This window comes from Atractosteus spatula, chromosome 1 (genome assembly GCF_055471065.1).
Source record: "Atractosteus spatula isolate fAtrSpa1 chromosome 1, fAtrSpa1.hap1, whole genome shotgun sequence".
Classification (NCBI taxonomy): Eukaryota; Metazoa; Chordata; class Actinopteri; order Semionotiformes; family Lepisosteidae; genus Atractosteus; species Atractosteus spatula.
This window is the reverse complement of record NC_142706.1, coordinates 49,479,443-49,500,615: the sequence shown is the minus strand read 5'-3', so window position 1 is coordinate 49,500,615 and position 21,173 is coordinate 49,479,443. Positions and strand designations below refer to the sequence as shown.

General features: G+C 38.5%; 2 protein-coding genes across 3 annotated transcripts in view; one reads left to right on the top strand and one right to left on the bottom strand.

Annotated features, from left to right (window-relative positions):
* Positions 1 to 483: 483 nt before the first annotated feature.
* Positions 484 to 8,960, bottom strand: tstd2 (thiosulfate sulfurtransferase like domain containing 2). Of its 2 annotated transcripts, none has more exons than XM_088919805.1 (10): positions 8,900 to 8,960; positions 7,468 to 7,650; positions 6,383 to 6,699; positions 6,054 to 6,162; positions 5,589 to 5,711; positions 4,716 to 4,821; positions 4,246 to 4,361; positions 2,203 to 2,361; positions 1,541 to 1,679; positions 484 to 1,064 (listed from the first exon to the last, which is right to left on the bottom strand). In XM_088919805.1, the coding sequence occupies exons 2-10, from the start codon at positions 7,618 to 7,620 to the stop codon at positions 823 to 825; spliced, it is 1,464 nt and encodes a 487-aa protein (XP_088775931.1). In that variant the 5' UTR covers positions 7,621 to 7,650; positions 8,900 to 8,960; the 3' UTR covers positions 484 to 822. The 2 variants fall into 2 exon arrangements, with proteins under 2 accessions (XP_088775931.1, XP_088775932.1); XM_088919806.1 differs by lacking the exon at positions 8,900 to 8,960 and adding an exon at positions 8,509 to 8,540.
* A 73-nt stretch (positions 8,961 to 9,033) lies between these two features.
* The window catches only part of ncbp1 (nuclear cap binding protein subunit 1), a 30,495-nt gene continuing 18,355 nt past the window's right edge, over positions 9,034 to 21,173 (top strand). Inside the window, exons 1-8 of the mRNA XM_088918045.1 lie at positions 9,034 to 9,232; positions 10,203 to 10,291; positions 10,708 to 10,808; positions 12,941 to 13,097; positions 16,168 to 16,275; positions 16,862 to 16,983; positions 17,320 to 17,389; positions 19,699 to 19,914. Of these exons, the coding sequence (XP_088774171.1) occupies positions 9,199 to 9,232; positions 10,203 to 10,291; positions 10,708 to 10,808; positions 12,941 to 13,097; positions 16,168 to 16,275; positions 16,862 to 16,983; positions 17,320 to 17,389; positions 19,699 to 19,914 (897 nt within the window). The 5' untranslated portion in view covers positions 9,034 to 9,198. The remainder of the gene's footprint in view (positions 9,233 to 10,202; positions 10,292 to 10,707; positions 10,809 to 12,940; positions 13,098 to 16,167; positions 16,276 to 16,861; positions 16,984 to 17,319; positions 17,390 to 19,698; positions 19,915 to 21,173) is intronic.

Below are 21,173 nucleotides of genomic sequence, written 5' to 3'. Positions count from 1 at the left end.
CTAAAGGATCTGGAGAGATTTTGCATAGAGTAATGGTCTCAGATCCCTTTATACAGTATGTGTTCTCCCACCTCATCCAGCATTATAAGAGAAGGCTCAGTGCTGTTATCTTGGCAAAGGGAGGGTCTACAAAGTACTAAATGCAGGGGTGCCAATAATTGTGACAAATGTGTTTTTGAGAAAAATGTTTATTTTTTATAAGGAATTGTTCTTTGAATAATTTTACCTCACTGAAAGGTTAGATTTCTCTTATATGAACAAAGCCATTTTTGCTCATCTTTACCAAGGGTGCCATTAATTCTGGAGGGCGCTGTACATGTTTATACATACTGTATATGTCTATGTATATTGTGTATTTATAGCATGCGTCATTATTGTCATGAGTAAAAATATTGTTATAATGCCCTAAAAGACATGGTAATAAGAAGAGCATATATAAAGTGCTCTATATAAAGAAAATCAGAAAAAAAGGCAAATATTCAATTGTGTGTAAAATAATTCATTTAATTATTAGCTTGTAAAATGATTAACTTCATCAGACAGAAGCCCACTTAGTACAATTGACTGGCTTTCATCAAGAAAAGAGATAAAACAGTTTCACCTAGTTTAGCTCTACTGTCATGGAGAGAAGTTTCGTCTGGCATGCATTACCATTTAAATAAGATACAGTCCGTTTCTGATGGATTGGTGTTCTTTGTGGCCACAAACAGTTAATAATCTAGTTCTTTCCTGGATTTTTCTTCTAGATTTTGAGGTGTGGTATTTCTTGATATCTCTGTACTCTGGATTAGTTTGAGCTTCTTGGGTCTGAAGGCAGGCCTGTCAAAGTGCATCACAGGGAACTCGTGGACGTCTGTCTGTGCACTCACACTCCTCCTTCAGCCGATGGTCTGAAAGCGCTCTCTCCTCAGGCTCTCCCTGTCTCCAGTCCTTGCCCTGGCAGACAGAGCAGCAGGCTGTACGGCCTTGCTGGCGACAGGCTGGGCATGACAAGACAAGCTGACAGCAGAAGTGTGTGGAGCACAACTGATACTGGTCCCATGGTGTGCCACAGTACCTGCATTCTAGAAAAAAAACAAGAGCCATGAGTTGACAAGTCTTCAATGAATTTATATCATTATTATTTTCCATAAATGTTATGAACAATCATTTTGTTATAGTAATTAAAAATTAAATGTCTCAAAATCTTGCATGAGAGACATCCTTGATAACAGAATAGGCTATATACTGTACTAAGCAATCAATGTAGACAGAAGCAAAATTACCTACTTTCCTATATAGTGCCTTGCAAGAGTATTTTATTCCCTTCCAATAATGTCCCATTCCGTTGATTTACAAATCATGCATATGCATTTCTATCCATTGAATATTTTAATCAAAACTTTGGAATTAATGCATAATTCAACAAATGAGACATTGAGAATTTCAGACAGGTTAATTCCAGATCTAAGTTCAGTTTTATTTTTTTAACTAGAAGCTAGTTTTTTTAACAGTTATTTATGATACAGCTGTCACATAATTCTTTTTAGGGAATACTGACCTGAGATTATGTCACTGCCAGTGGCAATAGCATAGCGCTCATCAAACACAAAGAGCTTTCCATGGTAGAAACCCTCTGGGAAGTGCTCCAAATACTTATGAATGCCACCTTTCAACTGGTAAATTTCCTTACACACATCCTATAGCAGTATATCAATGGGGATAAAAGTCAGAGAACAAAATTAAGATTTGAAAAATCAAAGGCAATAAGGTTTTTGATGGCACTTCATTTTAACTGCGTTAACTGATGTTCTACTGAGCTGAGTACAGCTCAGAGTTTCAAGTACAAGAATTATAAGAAAAAATGGAGGAAAACAAATTGAGCATATTATTTACAAAACAAAAACTATGGCATATTTACAAAGCAACACACCTAAATCTTCAACACATGCTATTTAACTTTCATTTTTATTTCTACATCAATTGTTTATGCCTAATTTAACACAGTATGACACAGTGGTAACTTCAACAGCAATATACAAAAATAATTAAAGTAACGTACATTATCTCACTGAGATGTGTCATGTTACTGTGTATACTTATTTAGCTTAAATTACTGGTTAACAAAACATCTTCTACAAAAAATGTTCTTCTCGAAAGCTGAATAAGATTAAACATAATAAGTAGTTATATTAAAGCATTAGAGAAAATTTTTCTCCTGACCTTTGAGCGGAGATAGGCAGAACCTCGTTCACAGCGGATACCCCCAGTGCAGTACATCAGCACCTTCTTACCCCTGAAGAGCTCCAGGTTCTTGTCTACATAATCTGGAAAATAGCTGAATTTTCGAATATCTGGGGCTAGGCATTTAGTGAACTGACCCTAAAAAAAATGCATATGGTTTCTTCAGCACTTTATTGAAATCAGAAATAAATAGCACATCAAGAAACTGATAATTGTACTGTTACAAATAGAGGAAGGTTAAGAAAATAGAATACAGAGTGGGATAATCATTACTAAAAATATATAATCATAATTCCCAAATTGTAAAAGATAAGCCAAGAATATACGTTAGTGAAAACAAAAGTGCCTCTGACTATACCGACTATAGTGAGAGGCACCTTTGTTTTCTAGCACAGCTCTGGTGAAAGTGTAATAAATCAGTGGGAAACTACAATAAACAAATATTAATTAACAATGTCTATAACCCAAACTTAACAACACACAACATCAAAACTTACAAGTTACCCTATTTACAAACCAGGTGTCTCAGAGGCCTCCATCCTAACCAACCTAAAAAACCCAGATTGCTAACCCAGTACTTATAAATTCCGTATAATGCCTAACAGGCCAAGGAGAGATTTAAACCTAAACTTGCATCCCAAATAAAACAGAATACACCCAGAATTACATCTCCATTCCTATAAATCAAGATTCACTCAGAGAGAATGGAAAAATCTCCCTATTCTAAAAAATGCATTCACTAACCGGAAGAGAATGTTTTTATAGATAAGACTGCTTACAAATGAAATCAGAGTTTCCTAAAACAACAGAAAGGCAAGCTCCCTTAACCAAGATTCAATTACTTAGCTAGAATCTGGTCTTTAAGATTAATTCAACCAAGGTCCTCTTGCCTGGCACACCTGGTCTGGTCTCTTCTCCCTTGGCGTGTTTCTGTTTCTGTCTACCTGTCTTTTTATCCTGTGTTTTTGGACTGTTGATGACTCTTTATGATTTACCATTACATTTAAATAAGTAAGGTAAACTAGAGATTTCTTTTGATTAATGTCTCTCAGACTCCCTATAGTTCAGTAAACACCTCAGCTTCATTCCATTGTTTCTACTTGCTTTGTAACCCTGTGCACTGCAAATGTTGACACATGACCCCCCCCAGCTGTAACAGTATTAATGTCAACTGATTGGAATATGGGTATTTACACAAGCGGCTTGGTTGTATACTTAAAGGGTGTCTTCAGCTCAGCGTCGATTGACAGGGGTCAGCAGACCATGTAGGTGAATGTTAGAAGGTTTTGAGACCAACTGCAAACAATGGTAGTCAGTGTGTGTGCACATTAATTATTGTAGTGTTGCCTTCCAAGAAGTCTTATGTTGTCTTTCTTTCAACCTGTTAATAAGGTCAGAAAATCTTCCTGGATTATTGTTTTATGTCCAGTGTCAGAGTGGTTAATGTTAAAGTCCACAGTGCCACACTTCCACAAGTAGGGATCTTCCACATTTATTCACTTTAGAGTTAAAGGTTGCAATTTATCTTAAAAAATAAGAGCATCCTTATATTTATCCCAGTATTCTTAAAATTAAGGAATCTTAACAGTATCCAAGACAGTATGTTTCCACATACTTCAGTCTATGCACTACGAAGATGGCCTGTTGGGTCAGACTCTCCATATTTGATTTCATTCTGATGATGTGTTAACACAGATAATTTTTCCTTCACAAAATGTGCCCAGAGAGAAAACATGGACTCTTCAAAGTATTGTGAAGGGCTTGTCAATATCCTGAGAATTATAACTACAAAATAGTTGATGCTAAGACATAGTACAATCTGTCAAAATGCTGCTGAGGAAAACTCAAGTTTATAGCCTAAATAGAAGACAGTCATTTCTGAATTCTAAATTAGGATGTAATGTTGAATGGTTCAATTTGGTACATCTTGACCTTTATTTAAAACACTGCATTTCCAACAAGTTGAAAGCAAAACAAGTATTTAGTAGAAACTAGATATGAAACCTGCAGTTGAATACTCACTATTTTGCTCTCATAAAAGTTCCTGCAGTCCAACAAAATTGTGTCATTGCAAGATTCATATTTAGATAAAAAAGCTTCAACTTCCTTGTGAAACTCCTTTGGTTCTAAATGGGTTCCTGCACGAAAATGAACACAGATTCAGAATAAAAAACATAATGTGTCTCCCATTTTACATCCAGAAATAGATACACTGCATTCACAAAGGATAAAAAAAGCTCTATTTTATATAGCTGAAAAAATCAGTTGTAGCCTGTGGTACAATTAATACAAAGCTTAAATAGCAATGAAACTTTTAAAGATGATCTTTGGCGTCTAGATCTAGAGATACTTGTTTTGACCAAATTTAAACCAAAATTCTAATGTATCTGCGAACAAGACTAGACAGCAAAAACATTTTTTCCTTTTTATATTTAAGCAGACGATAAACCTCTACCCGTCACCTTATAATAGCCGTATTTTAATATGCTTACCAGCAAGCCTATAAGAGAGTATGTCTGGGTCCACCCCCATGGGGACTATTTCTTTAAACACTCCCACCTTCAGGTCCAGGAAGCAGTGAGCCCCACCCTCACTGGTCTGTCAAGGCACACAGTGTAACCTGGCACATGAGTGGTGAAATACTTGCTGACAAAAAACATCTAGGGCTCTTAACTATGCAGGTAAAGAGGTCTTAAGGCCCATTGGTGCAAACAAGATGACACCCTTTGCCATAACAAATGGGACTGATGGTGCAAATAAAGGCCTTTGTGCTTAAGAGGTCTCCAAATTCAATCATTTCAAAGCTTACCGCATACAAATTAAGACAACCCAAATGCAAAGACCTTTGAAGAGCATATAATAGTTGAACATTTTTCATTTATGTACATTTCCTTTCTTGCTAAAATGCATGCTGAATATAAAAACATAGTTTTAAAAATAAATGTTTCAGCTCTTAAACCATGGGATGGATGAGAGCAGATGCTTACATCTCTGCAATAGCGATAAATAGTGAAAATGGATCATCAACATTTTGTGTAGTGTCACTTAAATTATATTTTACTCAATAATATTTTTTTTAAAAGTCATATATCATAAAAAACCTGCACAAAACACTGAGAAAACAGTGAATGCCTTTTTAGTCTAAATTAAACCCATGTGAGAGTATGACTTGGCCTTACACCAGTTAAGTAATTCATCAATTAATTCACCACATGTGAGAAAAACAACATGAAAATATGTGTCCAGTTTCAAATAAAAAGAACTGTGATTACAACCTTATCCCAGTTCTGCATCATCCTATTATATCTTTTCACTCAATATGCACATTCATTAGAGAAGTAGAAAAAATGTTGATATCTTCTTACCTTGAAATCATCCAGGCACATGATTTTGAATACAGGGTGGGAAAGCATTGCCTTAATATATAATCCGGTAGCCACTTTGCTGCCTCCTAGTGTTCCATTAATTCCTTCTGTGGCAACTCGAATCTACAGAGAAATATAGACTTATGGACTTTGTATGAAAACAAACAGCAATGGCTTTGCGGTGTCAAAGGAGATCTGTGACTGAACGAGTGGGACCTGATCTAGTTATCTTGCAGTGAGGGCACTCGTTTATTTTTCCTAATTACATCACAGAAGTGAGTGAAATGAGTTTTTGTGTCTCTAACAGCCTTGAATGGTAGAAATAAAGGCACTTACAAGTTTAGAATTGGTAGGAAAAGGCACAGGACCAACATACACATAAATATAGAGAACAACAAACACTACAGTACAGACTGAAGACAGTACTGAGTGAATTCAAGACCTGATCTCTTGGTATCTTCCTACCTTGCCTTTTAGGTGCAATTTTTGGCACAGTGCCTTCTGCCAAGCACAGATTTGGTGGGGTTCCTCCACTTCGCAATAGCAGTAATACAGCAGCACTTCACCTGGTCCCCTGGCCAGAAATAGGGGACAGAACCATGAAAATTCAATATATTCACAAACCAGAGTGACATTTTCACACTGTTTCATTATAACTGCAACAATCCAGACTCGCTATCAATGTACTCACCACCATGCATTAGTGTACGTCTTTCATGTTTTGTAAAGCAAATTGGGCTTTTGAACTGTGATATATTTTTATAGTGCTTAAGAACAGAACCAAACATCTTTACCCATCAAGCTCTGCCTCGCTTAAGTAACTGATGTCCGGAAGCCAGAGCTGCATGTCCATTACTTCCACTGCCTCCTCTGCCGCAGGTTGGGCTGACGTGTTGCACTCTTTCACGTTGCCTCTGCTCCCCAGGAGCGTCAGAATGGCCTTTGTGTGTTCCTGAATCTCCGAATCATGTGCCCTGGCAACGTGCTTGTGGATGGAAGCAGGATCCTTGAAGGTTTGGTCGCAACACTGCCAGTGCTTGTCTGACTGAGCAGAACGCGAATCTGAACCAGATGCTGAAACTTTCTTCGAGTCCACAAAAGTGGCAAATGCCTTCAAAGAAAAATCACTCAGTCAGTCGTGTTGCATTTACTTGGATACATCCTCACTTATGAGCATTCAAGCCTGCTCTTTACCACCATTTGCTTTGCTCAATGGAAAATATAATAATAATTACTACTTATGTGTGAGCTTAACAGTCTGTCAGTATGTTACTACATAACACGTTAAAACCACTTCAATTCAAATTAATTTTAATTTTGTGTCCAAATCACTATATTCTCTCAACTTGCCAAAAAAAAAAACCTATGTCGCTGTGCATACAGTGAGCCAGTGTAGTCACAGAGGGGCGGTACATGAGGTCACTCGATCTCAGTAGCTCCAGAAAGGGCTTCAGCAAACTCTGTCATTATAGTTCTGTGACACTCCCTTGGTCATGGTAAAAAATGTTCTGTCAATTCTTTTTGATTAAGTTTGCCAGTACAAGTGATCATGGAAATTACTGGATCCTTATTACCATTTCCTTAAATCAAGAAAACAAATTCTTCAATACTCAAGGGTTTAATATTCAAATATCAAATGATAATCTATTATGAAATGAATTTGTACAGTGACCTGTGTAGCTTTAAAGATGGATGCTGCACATTGATGGTGGTAGAGGAGAGTCCCCATTACCTTGAAAGCACTTTGAGTGGGGTGTCCAGAAACGTTTTATATAAAATGTAAGAAATTATGAATTATTATGATAAAGATAAAAACAAAAAAGATCTCCCTTCCACACTAAGCAGAAAACCTGAAACCCACCATAAGTGAACATCTTACCCTTTTCTTTGCATATGGAAACATTTTACGTAAGCAAGCTTCATGTGGGGCTTTTGAGAGATTTGGAGTTTTGTTGGTAAAGTTCTCATCATCGAGCTCAGAAAACAACAGAGTGCCAGGTTCATCTTCAAGAATACCAGAGGCTGAAGACATTTCTGATGTTCAAAAGGTCTCTTCAGCCTCCTGTAAAAGACCAGAGGAAGGTGAACAGAATTGCTGTTAGAACAGAAATAAAGATATTGCTTTGTCATGTAATAAGCCAAACCAGTCTATGTTAGAACAGACTACATAGATCTGTGGATTTAATTAACATTTATTAAAAATAGATCACAATTTTAAATAACTAAGAAAACACAACCACAAAAAACACAGCATCTAAAACATTTTAAACAATAAAGCAATAACTTCGAATCTATAAAGAAAGTAGTATTTTATTTAGCGCATTATTGTTGTTTCAGTTAATATAAGCTGCGGGTAATTCTCTGCACTGATTGTGGTTAGAATATAATTCTTAATGCTAAAGGTTCCTTCTAAAAACAGCTTCTAAAAAGACATCCAAGATGACTCTCATGAAAGATAAAGGGCAATGGAATTGCAGCCTAAAAGTGAAACTGAATACCAAGAGAAAATAATAAACAAATGTAAACCAGTAATTTATCCATTTATCCTGAAAGCACAGGGCACAAGGTAGGACTGAGAACTCATCACAGGACCAGGGAGAATGAATATTGTGAATTGTCCCAAACGAACCTAGCCATCATCTCACGGGAGGCAAAAGTAAACGGAGCACACAGAGAAATCCCATGACAAACACAGAGAGAGCAAACTCCACACGGAATAATCCAACCCAGGACCCAAGAGCTGCGGCAGCAACAACTGCCACGCTAGCTATCCGTCTACAGGTCCCCATTTTACTATCTTCTGTTTTTTTTCTAAGTGTACAACACAGAAATGTCCAACAATTTACGTTTCCTCGACGTGTAAAAACGTTGCGTATAAATATAAATTATGAAACTTCGATTTTCAGTGTGCTTAACTTACTTTTCACGTTAACACATTGCAGAGGATCGTGTTTACTGAGAGGCTATCGTTTATTTTTATGTCTAACCTTGCATGTGTGAAGCACATATAATCAGAGACGGCAAAAACCCCAGAATCAGCTGTTCTATAATACCCTTATTATCCTGGGTCTTTTAGCCCAGAGTTCTCCATATAGTCTGTCCGCAGTACTTGATTCACATTAGATTAAGACAATATTTATTCTGCCACCATACCACAAAACTACACATCTGTGTGTACACCACGCAACTACTCTCACTAATACAACTAAAATCTCGTAATCATCGTCTTACATCCTCTTTCACGTCTCGTCAGTTTTTAAAAAGGCAACCGAATAGAAAGAAATTGCAAAAGTTATAAAAACTTGTCGCACCTTACAGCGTCAGCTCCTACGGAGGACAAATGGCATTACACGCCACCCTACTTGAACCAGGGAAGTGTTTCCTGTGACAGGCCGCCTGTCCTCCGGATGAGATTGTGTTCAACTTCAGCGCCATATTGCGGCGTTTGAGGCTGTGTGTGTGTGAGGAGCTGTTGTTTCTAGAGGCGTGTGGAGCGTTTTTACCTAGGCGGATTTCGCGCTGCAAGTACAAGATCAAGACGTTTGAATAAGGGGACCGACTGAACTCTGTTACATCTTTAGAGGATTTACCTTTATAATTAAATAAAAAAATGTCAAGGAGGCGGCACAGTGATGAGAATGATGGTAGGTGGTTTTTGTATTAGTTTTGTAATTGAGGCACTGTCCACTTCTGATACATGGCTGTCCACTGTCGATCGATGTGCTGTGAAATTTTGTTTACGTCTAACCAAAGAAAGTGATGCAAAGCAGTTTTTAATTGAGAAAATCGTTATCGGTTATGATATGGCCGGTAATAAACTAAGCCTCGCTATTTTAGTAGGAAGTGAAAAAATAAGCAGAATGCCCATTTTTCCCATTTGGAGCGGATAAATCGAACTTCGCAAAAGTTAATTGCTGTCTTTCTGATAATGTAATAATTAACTTATGAATTTTTCATTTATACTCGTGTGGGAATAAGTGCATAGAGATCAAAGCTACCGCTCATTCATTTAGGGTCCTTGAATACTTTCTATGGCAGATATAATGTTTGATTCAAATGTTGCACTTCTGAGTGGGGGTTTTTCTTCCTGCAATACATTAGCTACTCCAAATAGCCCACAAATTACAGTTATCTGTATAGCATATGTATGAACATAAATACGGAAAACATTTGATAATGCAGAGTAGATTGAATGTTGCATAGACTGTAGGCTACAGCTTTGTTTTCCTTGTGTGTCTAGTAACCAGGGACCGTAAGTAACTTTAAATTAACATGAATTTTAAAATAATATATTTTTGAGAAGAATACATAAAGTTGTATGATGATTTAAACCACCTTTAATTGTGCTATTACATTTTCTTTTCCTTGTAATTTAAAAATAATTGCCTTGAGTAACATTTTGGCTCATTAAGTTTTTTTCCCCCTTAGGTTAGCATTGCAATTAGAGTTTAAGTAATCTAACTGGGATTTCTTGATATAATACAAAATTCTTCAGTTCAGATTTCTCTTGAGATTCTTTCTCCAAGGCAATCTATGTTCTCCTCGCTTTCTTTGAGCATATGCAACTTAGAATGTTGATAAGCATACTGTTTCATATAGTGTTCTTTCTAATAGGAGGGCAACCTCATAAACGGAGAAGAACATCAGAACCCATTGAAATCGAAGATCGTCTTGAGTCACTAATATGCAGAGTAGGCGAAAAGGTAACTTTTGCACTTATTTACAATTGAAATAACACTTTTAATTAATTAAGCTGGTAGTCGTACCATTTACTAATCACAAACTGGGCTTGTTTTTATCTGATAATTTACTTTCTTAAAACATGTTAACCTTTCTTTTCAAAATACTGCCTGCTCACAAGTTGAATGTCGTGGTATTTAAGAATATGGATTTACTGCATTTCCAAGCTTTTGTGAAGCGCTTCCTTACAGCATTGTGTGCATATTGCAGTGTTGTGTATATAACGTTTTGTGGAAACCTGAACTCGATGATCTAGTGAAAGTGTTCTCTGATATATTAGCACACCTAGCCTGTATGTTGCAAAGTGGCAGGTTTTTCAGCAAATCTAACATGGGATTGGATTTGTATCATAACTGTGCTTGAATGTGCCCATCCTTAGAGTACGTCTTCATTGGAAAGCAACTTAGAGGGCCTGGCAGGCGTCCTGGAGGCTGACCTTCCAAATTACAAGAGCAAAATTCTGCGTATCCTATGTGCTGTGTAAGTGTTGCCCTTTGTGTTTTAATTTAAACTTGCATACCTGTGTTTGTGTACTTAAAACATCTCACTGGACCCTTGTAGTTACCAAGACACTTTAGATATGCATATACAATATAACTTTGATATTCACAAGGTTTGGCAAAGTACTACATTCACAATTTTGCAGATATTTATTAGTGACTAGTTTATCTGCATTTGTGTGGATAAACTTTATTACAGTAAAGTAGTGCTGTATTTATAAAAGTAATAAAAACTGTGTAAAAAAAGGGAAGAAGATACGCTTTATTAAGAATGAAAGAAACACTAATGCAGAGTAGTTCAGGTGGGTAGCTGCGTCAGCATGTGTAGGCTGCAAAGGAACAAGTAATAGGTTTATTCCATGCTGAAAAGAGAAGAAAGAAAACGCAACGTTTCGGCTGTGGAGCCTTCTTCGGGTGTGAGGCTTCTTCACACCTGAAGAAGGCTTCAAGGGCGAAACGTTGTGTTTTCTTTCTTCTCTTTTCAGCGTGGAATAAACCTATTACTTGTTCCTAATACAGAGTAAGCTATAATGTATTGGTGATCTAATTTATTTGTTTACATTTGCAACAACTTGAAAACAGTTTAAAGTTTACAGTTCATTTTCATTAAATACTTTTTACCGATAAGTGCTGGCACTATTTCTGTAATTCTTAAGTTAAAATAAAAACATTACTACAGAAATCCTCTTTTGACACGCTTCGCTGTCCTGTTTTCTCCATTAGGTGTTGTATTCCACATTTGCAAAATCATCATTCTTAGAGTCTTAAGTGTACCTAATGCTCATAAATACTGAGGTTTTGTTGTATGCTGTACTTATGTTAACAAAAATTTGTTAGATGGCCGAATTGCCTCCTTTCCTTCCTAATCTATCCTTATGTTCAAAGGATAATGGACTTGGATATCAAGGGCTAGGTTTTTCTTGACAGGCGCGTATAACTTTATTGAGAAAATTGATTATTTTTATTCAGCTAGATTTCATAGTACTGCATTTAGGTTTGATAAAGCAACCAGTGAAACGCTAACCCCGAAAACTCATAGGAAAAAATAATAAGTTTAGGGCATAAGATTAGATTGGCTAAATCATATTGAAAGGGTGAGCCTGGAAATGTCTTTCTCAAAAACACTCAGAATCAAGTAGGATCAATTTGCATTTTGTTGCAATTTGACAAGCTTTCATGTATGTCTCTTTGTGGGTGTTCTATGTTTAATGCTATGTATTGAGCCTGTTGTTTTATTATTAGAGCTCTGTAAAATACACTTATTAAAAAATATAGATAATATAGTAATAAAAACAATATAAATGGCAGAAACTCAAAACATGGTAAAAAAAAAGTGTTAATACAATGGGCCTTATTTTCAGCACAGAAATGTATCCAAGTCATACGCAGGTATGTTGAAGTTATACCCTTGTTAGATGACAGCTAGAATATTAAACTGTATGCCATTTTATCACCTGGACTTAAAAAAGAGGGCTGGGTAAGAGTTATAAAACTGATTTCCAACCTGAAAGAAGTGAATTATACTGATGTACCAAGAAAATGAAGTCTGTGAACCATTTTAAATGATGACTCAGAAGAGAATGTATTGCGGTTTTCAAAAGCAGAATGAACATCCCATCTTTCTTTAATTAATACTTCCTAAGACATTTCACACCACCTAAATAATTACATATTAAGTTTATGTAGTATTCCTTGAATTATAGCAATTAAAGTGATGTTGGTTTTTCTAAAAACATCTCTGTTAGAATTGGATCAATTTGTTGAATATTTGGACAATATGGAAATATGCTGTCAATACATGTTAAAAACTACCTCTCAGGTAGGCTGTCAGCAGCAGAAGGGAAATGGTGGTGCAATTGGTGTTTTGTTCATTAAGGGGGAATGAGTTATGAATGCAGCGCATCCTTGGATATATGCCACCAAGGAATATGTCATCAAGGAATGCAACATGTCTGCAAACATTGGAAAAAGTATAAAAACGTTTATGGAGATGAATGTCTGTCCCAGTTCAATGCGTGTAAAATGAAGCATTTTAAGAGAGCAATTGACTAAGTATGATGTGTTTTTGGATATCAAAGCATCTTGAGAAGACTAATACATTTAAATCCACAGGGCTCGTCTCCTTCCAGAGAAGTTGACTGTATACACCACGCTGGTGGGGCTGCTCAATGCCAGGAATTACAACTTTGGGGGGGAGTTTGTGGAAGCTATGGTTCGACAGCTCAAAGAGACCTTGAAGTCAAACTTGTTCAGTGAAGCTGTCTACCTGGTGAGTTAGTATCTCATTATTTTGCAGGAGAAATATGGCGTGTTGCTATAACCTTCTAGGCATTTATTGTAATGTTTCTGCTCTAGTGTCTTCTTTTTCAGAAGAAAAATATTGTTCAGTTTACACTTAGACTGTTTCAAAGAGAAAATCGTAAGAAGCGATTTAATCCCCCAGGCTGTAAGTAACAATGTGGTGAATTCCACTGTAGTTGCCCAGAGTGTTGTTGCACTGTGCTTCAGCAGTATCCCCTGTGACCTCTTGGGTGCCTTTGAGTCTTTAGTGTTGTTCATGAGAGTCTTGTCATGTTCAAAATAACTGCTGTTAAGTCTGTAGGACTTCTGTAAAGAGGTGATGACTGTGATAGTGCGCATTTAAGTGGAAGCATGCATGGCCCTTGTCCACCCACTATTGGTGCCAGTATCATAGAGGTGAAGCTGAGTTAATCACTGGAGATTCCAAGTCATTGGGTTATTAAAAGAATAAGCTGATTTCAGCGATTAGTGTCAATTTAAAGTGTCCTTAAGCTTCTTTGTGTTTGCAACGATGAAGACATTTTTAACATTAAAGTCATTTTTATTTTTTAAAGTTAAATTCACTGTTGCACTACTAGCCAGTCCGTGTCCTGGCAGGATTTTGGGTAATCTTCAAAGCAGCAGCACCTAAAGAACTGGGAGAGGGTATCTATATATATACTGATGGGAGCAAAAAAGAAACGCAACACCTCCTCCTCCACACTAGCCCTCCCGTCTGCGTGGAATAGGCTGAAGAGTGACTCATCCGTGAAGAGGACTTGATGGCACTGCTGATGAGTCCATCACAGCCTCTGTCTGGCCCAAGCCAGTCAGGTGAGGTGTGAGCAGAGGGCCTCTGACAGGTCGCCTTGCTCTAAGGCCAGCAGCATAGAGCCTCACTATCCTGTCACTGGTGCGGGCATTGTGTCTGCTGGCAGTTTCAGTACGGAAACGATCTCTCAGATGGACCAGTCTGATGTGTTGGTCTTGCTCTGGTGTGGTCACTTGAGGGCAGCTGGATCTTGGACAGTCATCTGTCCTGCCGGTCTGCTGAAACCTTCTCTGCAGTCGGGACACAGTGGAGCGGCTTACTCCATGGTGTCTGGCACCGCTGGCACATGACATGTCTGCCTGCAGCATGCCAATGACCCTCTCCCTTGCTTCTGGTGACATTCGAAGCATTATGGAATGCATAGAAAACTGACTGTGTGGCCTTTTTTCTTGCAATGACCTGAGCTTTGAATTACGGCCTTTTTAATGGTGACCTGATCAGGCATTGTTCCACCTGGACCTCGTTGGTAAACGTGCACCTAACGAGCTTTCATGTAATTGGCAAACTGCAATGCCTTACTGCACAAGCTGTATTGCTGGTCAGAGGGCTTAAAACAAATTGACAACTTTTTGTGAAAGTACATAAGCTATAACTATAGTATTCTCATTCCAGAAAATGTTGCATTTCTTTTTTCCATCAGTATATATATATATTGTACATATTAAACTAATGTCAAAAGCTGAAGTTGAACAAAAACCTGCACTGACCTTGCAGGACATGATTGGAAAGCCCTGTAATATTGTATTAGAAATTAATTATACTATCAGAATTTCATTGTTATTATATATTTTACTTATATGTTTTTAATTTTATCAAGCAACAAAGGATAATATGGTTTTGAGTATTTTTTTCATTGTACTTTACAATTGCATTTTCATTTATTTAAATTTACTCCTGCTGGATGTATATTTTTAAGTCCAGCTTTGAACAGAAGCTGGCCCGGTCCCTTAAATTGTCTGAACCAGTAAGAAACTGGCGGTAATAAGCAAGGGGGAGCAATATATTTCTGGCATTACGCGGGGGTGTGTCCAGCGTGGAGCTCGCCTTTGTAGTTACAGCTGTTCTGGCTACAAGAGAATGAGCCACAGCTGTGTGCCGCTATAAAGACACACTGGACACCCCCTGAAGGGACGAGCAGGGCCACCCCCAGAAGTAATTTGTAATTACTTTTTGAAATGTAATTACAAATTACTGTTTATCACTTGGAGGTTCAGTGTCACAATGTGTACGTAAAGGTAAAATAAATCCTGATTTAATGTGTCTTGATTTCAGGCTGTTAGGCCACAAAATGTTACTTTCAAAGGGGTATGCAGACTTTCTGTAGGCTCTGTAAATGTAAAACACGTTTTGTTAAAGATCTTCTAAAGAACCTCTTATGAACAATTGTTATTCTTCACTCAGTCTTAATTTCCAATATTTTAACATGGACGGCGTGGTGATGGTAATGGTGCTGCCTTAGAACCCTTGGGTCCTGGAGCCAGCTCTAGATTGGGACTTATATAAGAGAAGATCACTTTATTGGCCATATACAATTTCTTGTATTAGGAGTGTGTCTTTTCACATACCCCAACTTGCTCTCCATGAGACACACAGACAGGGAGGGAAACTTGGAGTCAGAGCGCAGTGTCAGCCATTTATACAGCACCCCTGGAGCAGCTGGGGTTAAGGGCCTTGCTCAGGGGCCCAACGGAGTAGGATTCCTCTGCCGGCCGCGGGATACGAACCGGCAACCTTCCAGCCACAGGGTAGATCCTTAGCCACAGAGCCATTGCACTGCCAAGAGTGCCGTCAGGTACTCTTTCCTTCCAGAGACACGTTGGCATCAATAATGGGTGCATCCAGGATAAGCCACAACCATCACCCACAATAACATTTCTGATATTGGATGTATATTTTAAATGTACAAACAATATAAAGACTGTGCTTGACTGAGCTCCGACAACTCATCTGTATGTGTATGTATAAGTATTTCTGAACTTGAGAAGGGTTAAGGTTTGTAGTATTTTTCTTTCCTCTGGCTTATCTCTGAAAAGATCAATTTCCTTTCAAATCTGTCATAAGAAGGCTGTCTCTCTCCATCTTTCTCTTTAATAATGAGGTTTGTGTTGCCTCACATGTACATTTAAGTAATAAATCACTTTCTTATTTTTCACTCGATTATTAAAAAACGTGTCCTAGTGGGATAGCGACTCAAAGTGATTTAACATTATCTTCTTTTCTTCCCTAGGTCCGTTTCCTGTGTGATTTGGTGAATTGTCATGTAATTGCAGCTCCCTCTATGGTGGCCATGTTTGAAAACTTCGTCAGTGTGATACAAGAGGAAGATGTGCCGCAGGTGATTATTACCGAAGTTTAGGTGTTAGAACAAAAATTTAGTCTAAAATTAGACAGTTGTGGATTTAGATTTCCCAAGAAATGGTATTCCATTTGCTTTTAGTAAATATTTTTTTTTGTCCTAGAAGGAGAGAAAAGGTCTGTTGTTAATTTTATTAAAGAAATGTTTATTGGAGTAAATATAAAATATATTATTGGTTCATAGGTCTCTGGATATTCATAAAACCTGCAGGTTTAACAGAAAGTCTTAACTTGAAGAGACAAAGAATAACTGAATACCTGGCTATATTGCATTTTAATTTTCTGTCATTATGATGGAATTGAATATAGTGGATTTGCAGGACAGCCCTTATTTTTAATGATGTAAAAAAAGTAATGGTGAAGTTTTTTTCCTTTATCAATCCATTCGGTTGACTACATCCAAAACCAATTTGAGAAGGTTGGTTTTTAACTCCCAAGTTGCAGTTAAGTCACAAAAAATAAAACAAGGCCTCATTTGATTTAGCAAGACATTGTGGTTTAAAAAATGTATTTTCCTACCTTGGCCAGTGTTCTTGCCCTGAGTGAAGCGCTGCTGTGTGTTTCAGGTGCGCTGTGACTGGTACGTGTACGCTGTGCTCTCTTCTCTGCCCTGGGTTGGTAAGGAGCTGTATGAGAAGAAGGATGTGGAGATGGATCGGCTGCTCAACCAGATTGATGGCTACCTAAAGTGAGCAGACTTACTGCATTCTGTATTCTAAGTCCACCACGATAACTCCTTAACAGATCAATATGACGAAACCTGTATTCTAGGATAGATGGAACAGACCCAAGACGAAATCTCCCTCTCTTAAAAGACGGATGCACACAAGTGAATGGGAACCAATCTCCCTATTCTAGCAATGCATCATTAAAATGGAAGAGTTCTACAGGACCTTTTTTAAAGTGGGGTACAAAGAGTTTAGAATGAAATTTGTAACTTACAGGAGAGGTTTAATTCCTCTTCATTTAGAGGAGAGCTACCATACCTGTGCTTAGTACGATAGAAGCTGTGATTTTATTTCAGGAGACGACAGAAGACGCATGTGCCGATGTTGCAGGTCTGGACTGCTGAGAAACCACACCCCCAGGAGGAGGTGAGCAGAAATTGAATATTATTCAAGAGCAAGGCAAACTAACTTCCGAGCACTTGTTTTCAGGACATATTAGTAGAAGTGGGAATCATTGAGACTTGACCGACATCTGTAGTAAAAAGTCTTGCACCAGCAGTTATACTATAGAATTATAGTCATTTATAGGCCAGAATTATAGTATTGGGAATATTATATAAATGTTTAGCTGTAAGATATTGGAAAAATATTTTTAAATGATTTTTTATTTTATGGGTTTTTTTTCATAAATGCTTTCTGTTCATAAAACAAGGATGTAGTTTTCTTTTAGAAGATGAAGATGTGATAATGTAATAAGACAGTGAAAGAAGAGCATTCAACTGTCTAATAACCTATCTGACATTTTTCTTTACTTCTCACCATTTTGAAATGCAAGCGAAAAAAACCTGTCTTTCATCTTACCTAGTTTAGATGTGTTGTGAAAGTGTTTTTGCCAATGTGCACTTCATCTTCCAAGATTGACAAAGCACGTATATACAGTGGGTATAGAAAGTCACCCCTCCCTTTCAAAAGTTGTACCTTTTGTTGTATGACACTCTGAAAATAAAAACAAATTAAATTAGGCTTGTTCCATTTTTATTTGCACACAGAAACCCACATTAGCCAAGTGAAAATACAATTCTAAAACATTCTGAGTATTAATTAATATTACAGCAGTAAAATACCTTATTTGGATAAGTGAACACCCACCTTACAATTGCATTTGTAAACTTGCTCAGGTAAAACCAGTCACCTTGCAGATCACACATCAAACTAATTGGCTCCCACCTGTGATCAATTGTGGTGATTTTGAATAGTTCAGAATAAAAGCAGCTGTTTCTAGAGGATTCCACTGCTTGGAAGTCATTTTAAGCAAAGAATCCATTATGGGCGGAAAGGTGCTTTCAAAAGAATTTAGAGATAAAGTTGTGAAAAGGCATAAGTCAGGAGATGGGTATAAAAAAATGTCAAAGGCTTAAGTATCCCATGGAGCACAGTCAAGACCATCATTAAGAAGTGGAAGGCGTATGGCACCACCCAGACCTTGCCTAGATCAGGCTGTCCCTCCAAACTGGATGACCAAGCAAGAAGAAGACTGATCAGAGAGGCTACCAAGAGGCCGGTGGCAACATTGAATGAACTACAGGCCTTTATGACAAAGACTAGTCATTTTGTGCATGTGACTACAATATCACAAGCGCTCCACAAATCTGGCCTGTATGGGAGGGTGGCAAGAAAAAAGCCACTCCTTAAAAAAAGCCACATCAAATCTCGTTTGTTTTGCTAAAAAGCACCTTAAATATTCTGTGGCCAAGTGGCAAAAGGTGCTGGGGTCAGATGAGACCAAAATCAAACTTTTTTACCGGAATGCAAAACGGTACATCTGGCGAAAACCCAATACATCTTACCGTCCAAAGAACACCATTCCTACAGTAAAGCGCAGTGGTGGCAGCAACCTGTTGTGGGGGTGTTTCTCTTCAGCTGGGACTGGGGCTCTTGTCAGGATAGAAAGGAAGATGGATGGTGCAAAATACAGGCAAATTCCTTGAATGTCCTTGAGTGGCCTAGTCAGATCCCCGACCTAAATCCCATCGAAAATCTTTGGATTGACTTAAAGAGGGCAGTCCTTCAACGGTGACCAGGCAGTTTGATTGAGCTTGAACAATTCTGTAAGGAGGAATGGGCAAATATTCCTCCCTCTAGGTGGGCAAAGTTAGTAGAGATGTATCCAAACAGACTCAAGGCTGTAATTCAAGCAAAAGGTGATTCCACCAAGAATTGACTCAGGGAGGTGTTCTCTTATCCAACCATGTTATTCAACTTTTTTTATTTTAATTGTTTTCAGAAATTCTGCTTTCTTTTTTCACTTGGATGTTGCAAGGTACAATTTGTAAATAAAACTGGAAAAAGTCTGATTTTATTTGTCTTCTTTTTGGAATTTAGGGCAACAAAAGGTGAACATTTTGAAAGGGGGTGGTGACTTTCTATGCCCACTGTAGCACATGGGTACTGGCCAGATTTAACATGATAGAAGTTATGGCTCAAATTGTTTGATGTTGGTGCAGTTTTGCAGGATCACATGTTGTGAACACTTTTTTTGTTCACGGAGAAGCATTAATCTGAAAACTTAAACGGAATTCCATTCTAATATGAGCATTAAACCATTTCAAGATAAGACAAATGCTTGTTTCAACCAGTGTGTCAAGTTCTGAACTTGTGTCAACTCCTATCACTTTCAGTTGCTCTTTGCTTTCTCTTTTCTCTTTTTCATTCAACCCCCACCTCTCTCTCTACAGTACTTGGACTGCCTCTGGGCTCAGATACAAAAGCTGAAGAAGGACCGTTGGCAAGAGCGCCATATCCTCCGGCCGTACATCGCTTTTGATAGTGTGCTTTGTGAGGCCCTGCAGCACAATCTGCCGCCCTTCACTCCTCCACCCCATACTGAGGACACAGTGTACCCCATGCCCAGGGTCATCTTCCGTATGTTTGACTACACAGATGCCCCTGAGGTGAGTAATCAAGCTGGATAAGCCCTTACATAACCTGCAAGGTTTTCCAAGGCATGTCAGATTCAGATGATTGTGTGTGACACTGGGGTGTCCTAATGTTTAAAGGAACAAGTAATAGGTTTATTCCATGCTGAAAAAAAGAAGAAAGAGAACACAACATTTCGGCCATGGAGCCTTCTTCAGGTGTGAGAGAGACAGGGCAGTAGGCAAAGGTAAAGTAGCGGGAGAACAAAGGTTGGGAGGGAGGAGGAGTGAGAGGCGGGAGCAGGGGACAGAAAGAGAGGCCAATCAAGAGGTGTGAAGTCAGAATGGGTGCAGAGAGGTGTGAAATGAAACTTCCAATGAATGGAGAAAATTTAAAAGAACAGTAGTCTGTCGTTAAGGGAAGGGAGAATGTGTGATCCAAGCTGCAGAATAATTTTAGTTTCGGTGGTCTTTCTGATGTATGAGTTCGGAAAACCGTCTTTGAGAACACAGACGGAGAGGTTAGAGTGGTCGTGGCCGTCAGAGGTGAAATGAGAAACAATGGGCTTGGAGAGATCTTTAATCTTCACAGCCCTGACGTGTTCTCTGAAGCGGTCTCCGAGTTTTCTTCCAGTTTCTCCAATGTAGATGGCTGGGCATTTACTGCAAGAGATACAGTAAATAAGGTTTCTGGAGGTACAAGATGCTGTCTGGGTGATCCGGAATTGTCCTGAGGGGCCTTGAATGAGTGTGGTGGTGGATGTGTACTTGCAGGTGATACAGCGAGTTCTGTTGCAAGGGAAAGTGCCAGGTGTGGATGGTTGTTGAGGGCGGTCAAGGGAGCTGTGAACAAGGAGGTTACGCAGATTAGGTGGTCGGCGATATGAGATGATAGGTCGATCAGAAAAGAGGGCCCCAATGGAGGGATCATCCTGTAGGATGGAGAAGTTGTGGTTAATGGTCCTGGGGATAGGAAGTGTGTTAGGGCGGTAAGGAAGCACCAAAGGAATGCGGTTGTTACGACGGGAGTTCCTGATCGGGTTGATGGTCCGGGGGGTGTTTTTGGCTCGGGCAAGGGCCCTGTCAATCACACTGCTGGGGTATCCTCTGTTGATGAAAAAGGAGTACATTTCGAGGGCTTGGTTCTCGAAGTCGATGTCGTCGCAGCATAATCGTCGTAACCTAAGGAACTGTGAAAAAGGAAGAGAGTTTTTAGTGTGGTTGGGGTGAAATGAGCTGTACAGGAGGTAGCTGTGTGAATCCGTGGGTTTGTAATAAACTGAAGTGGAGAGTCG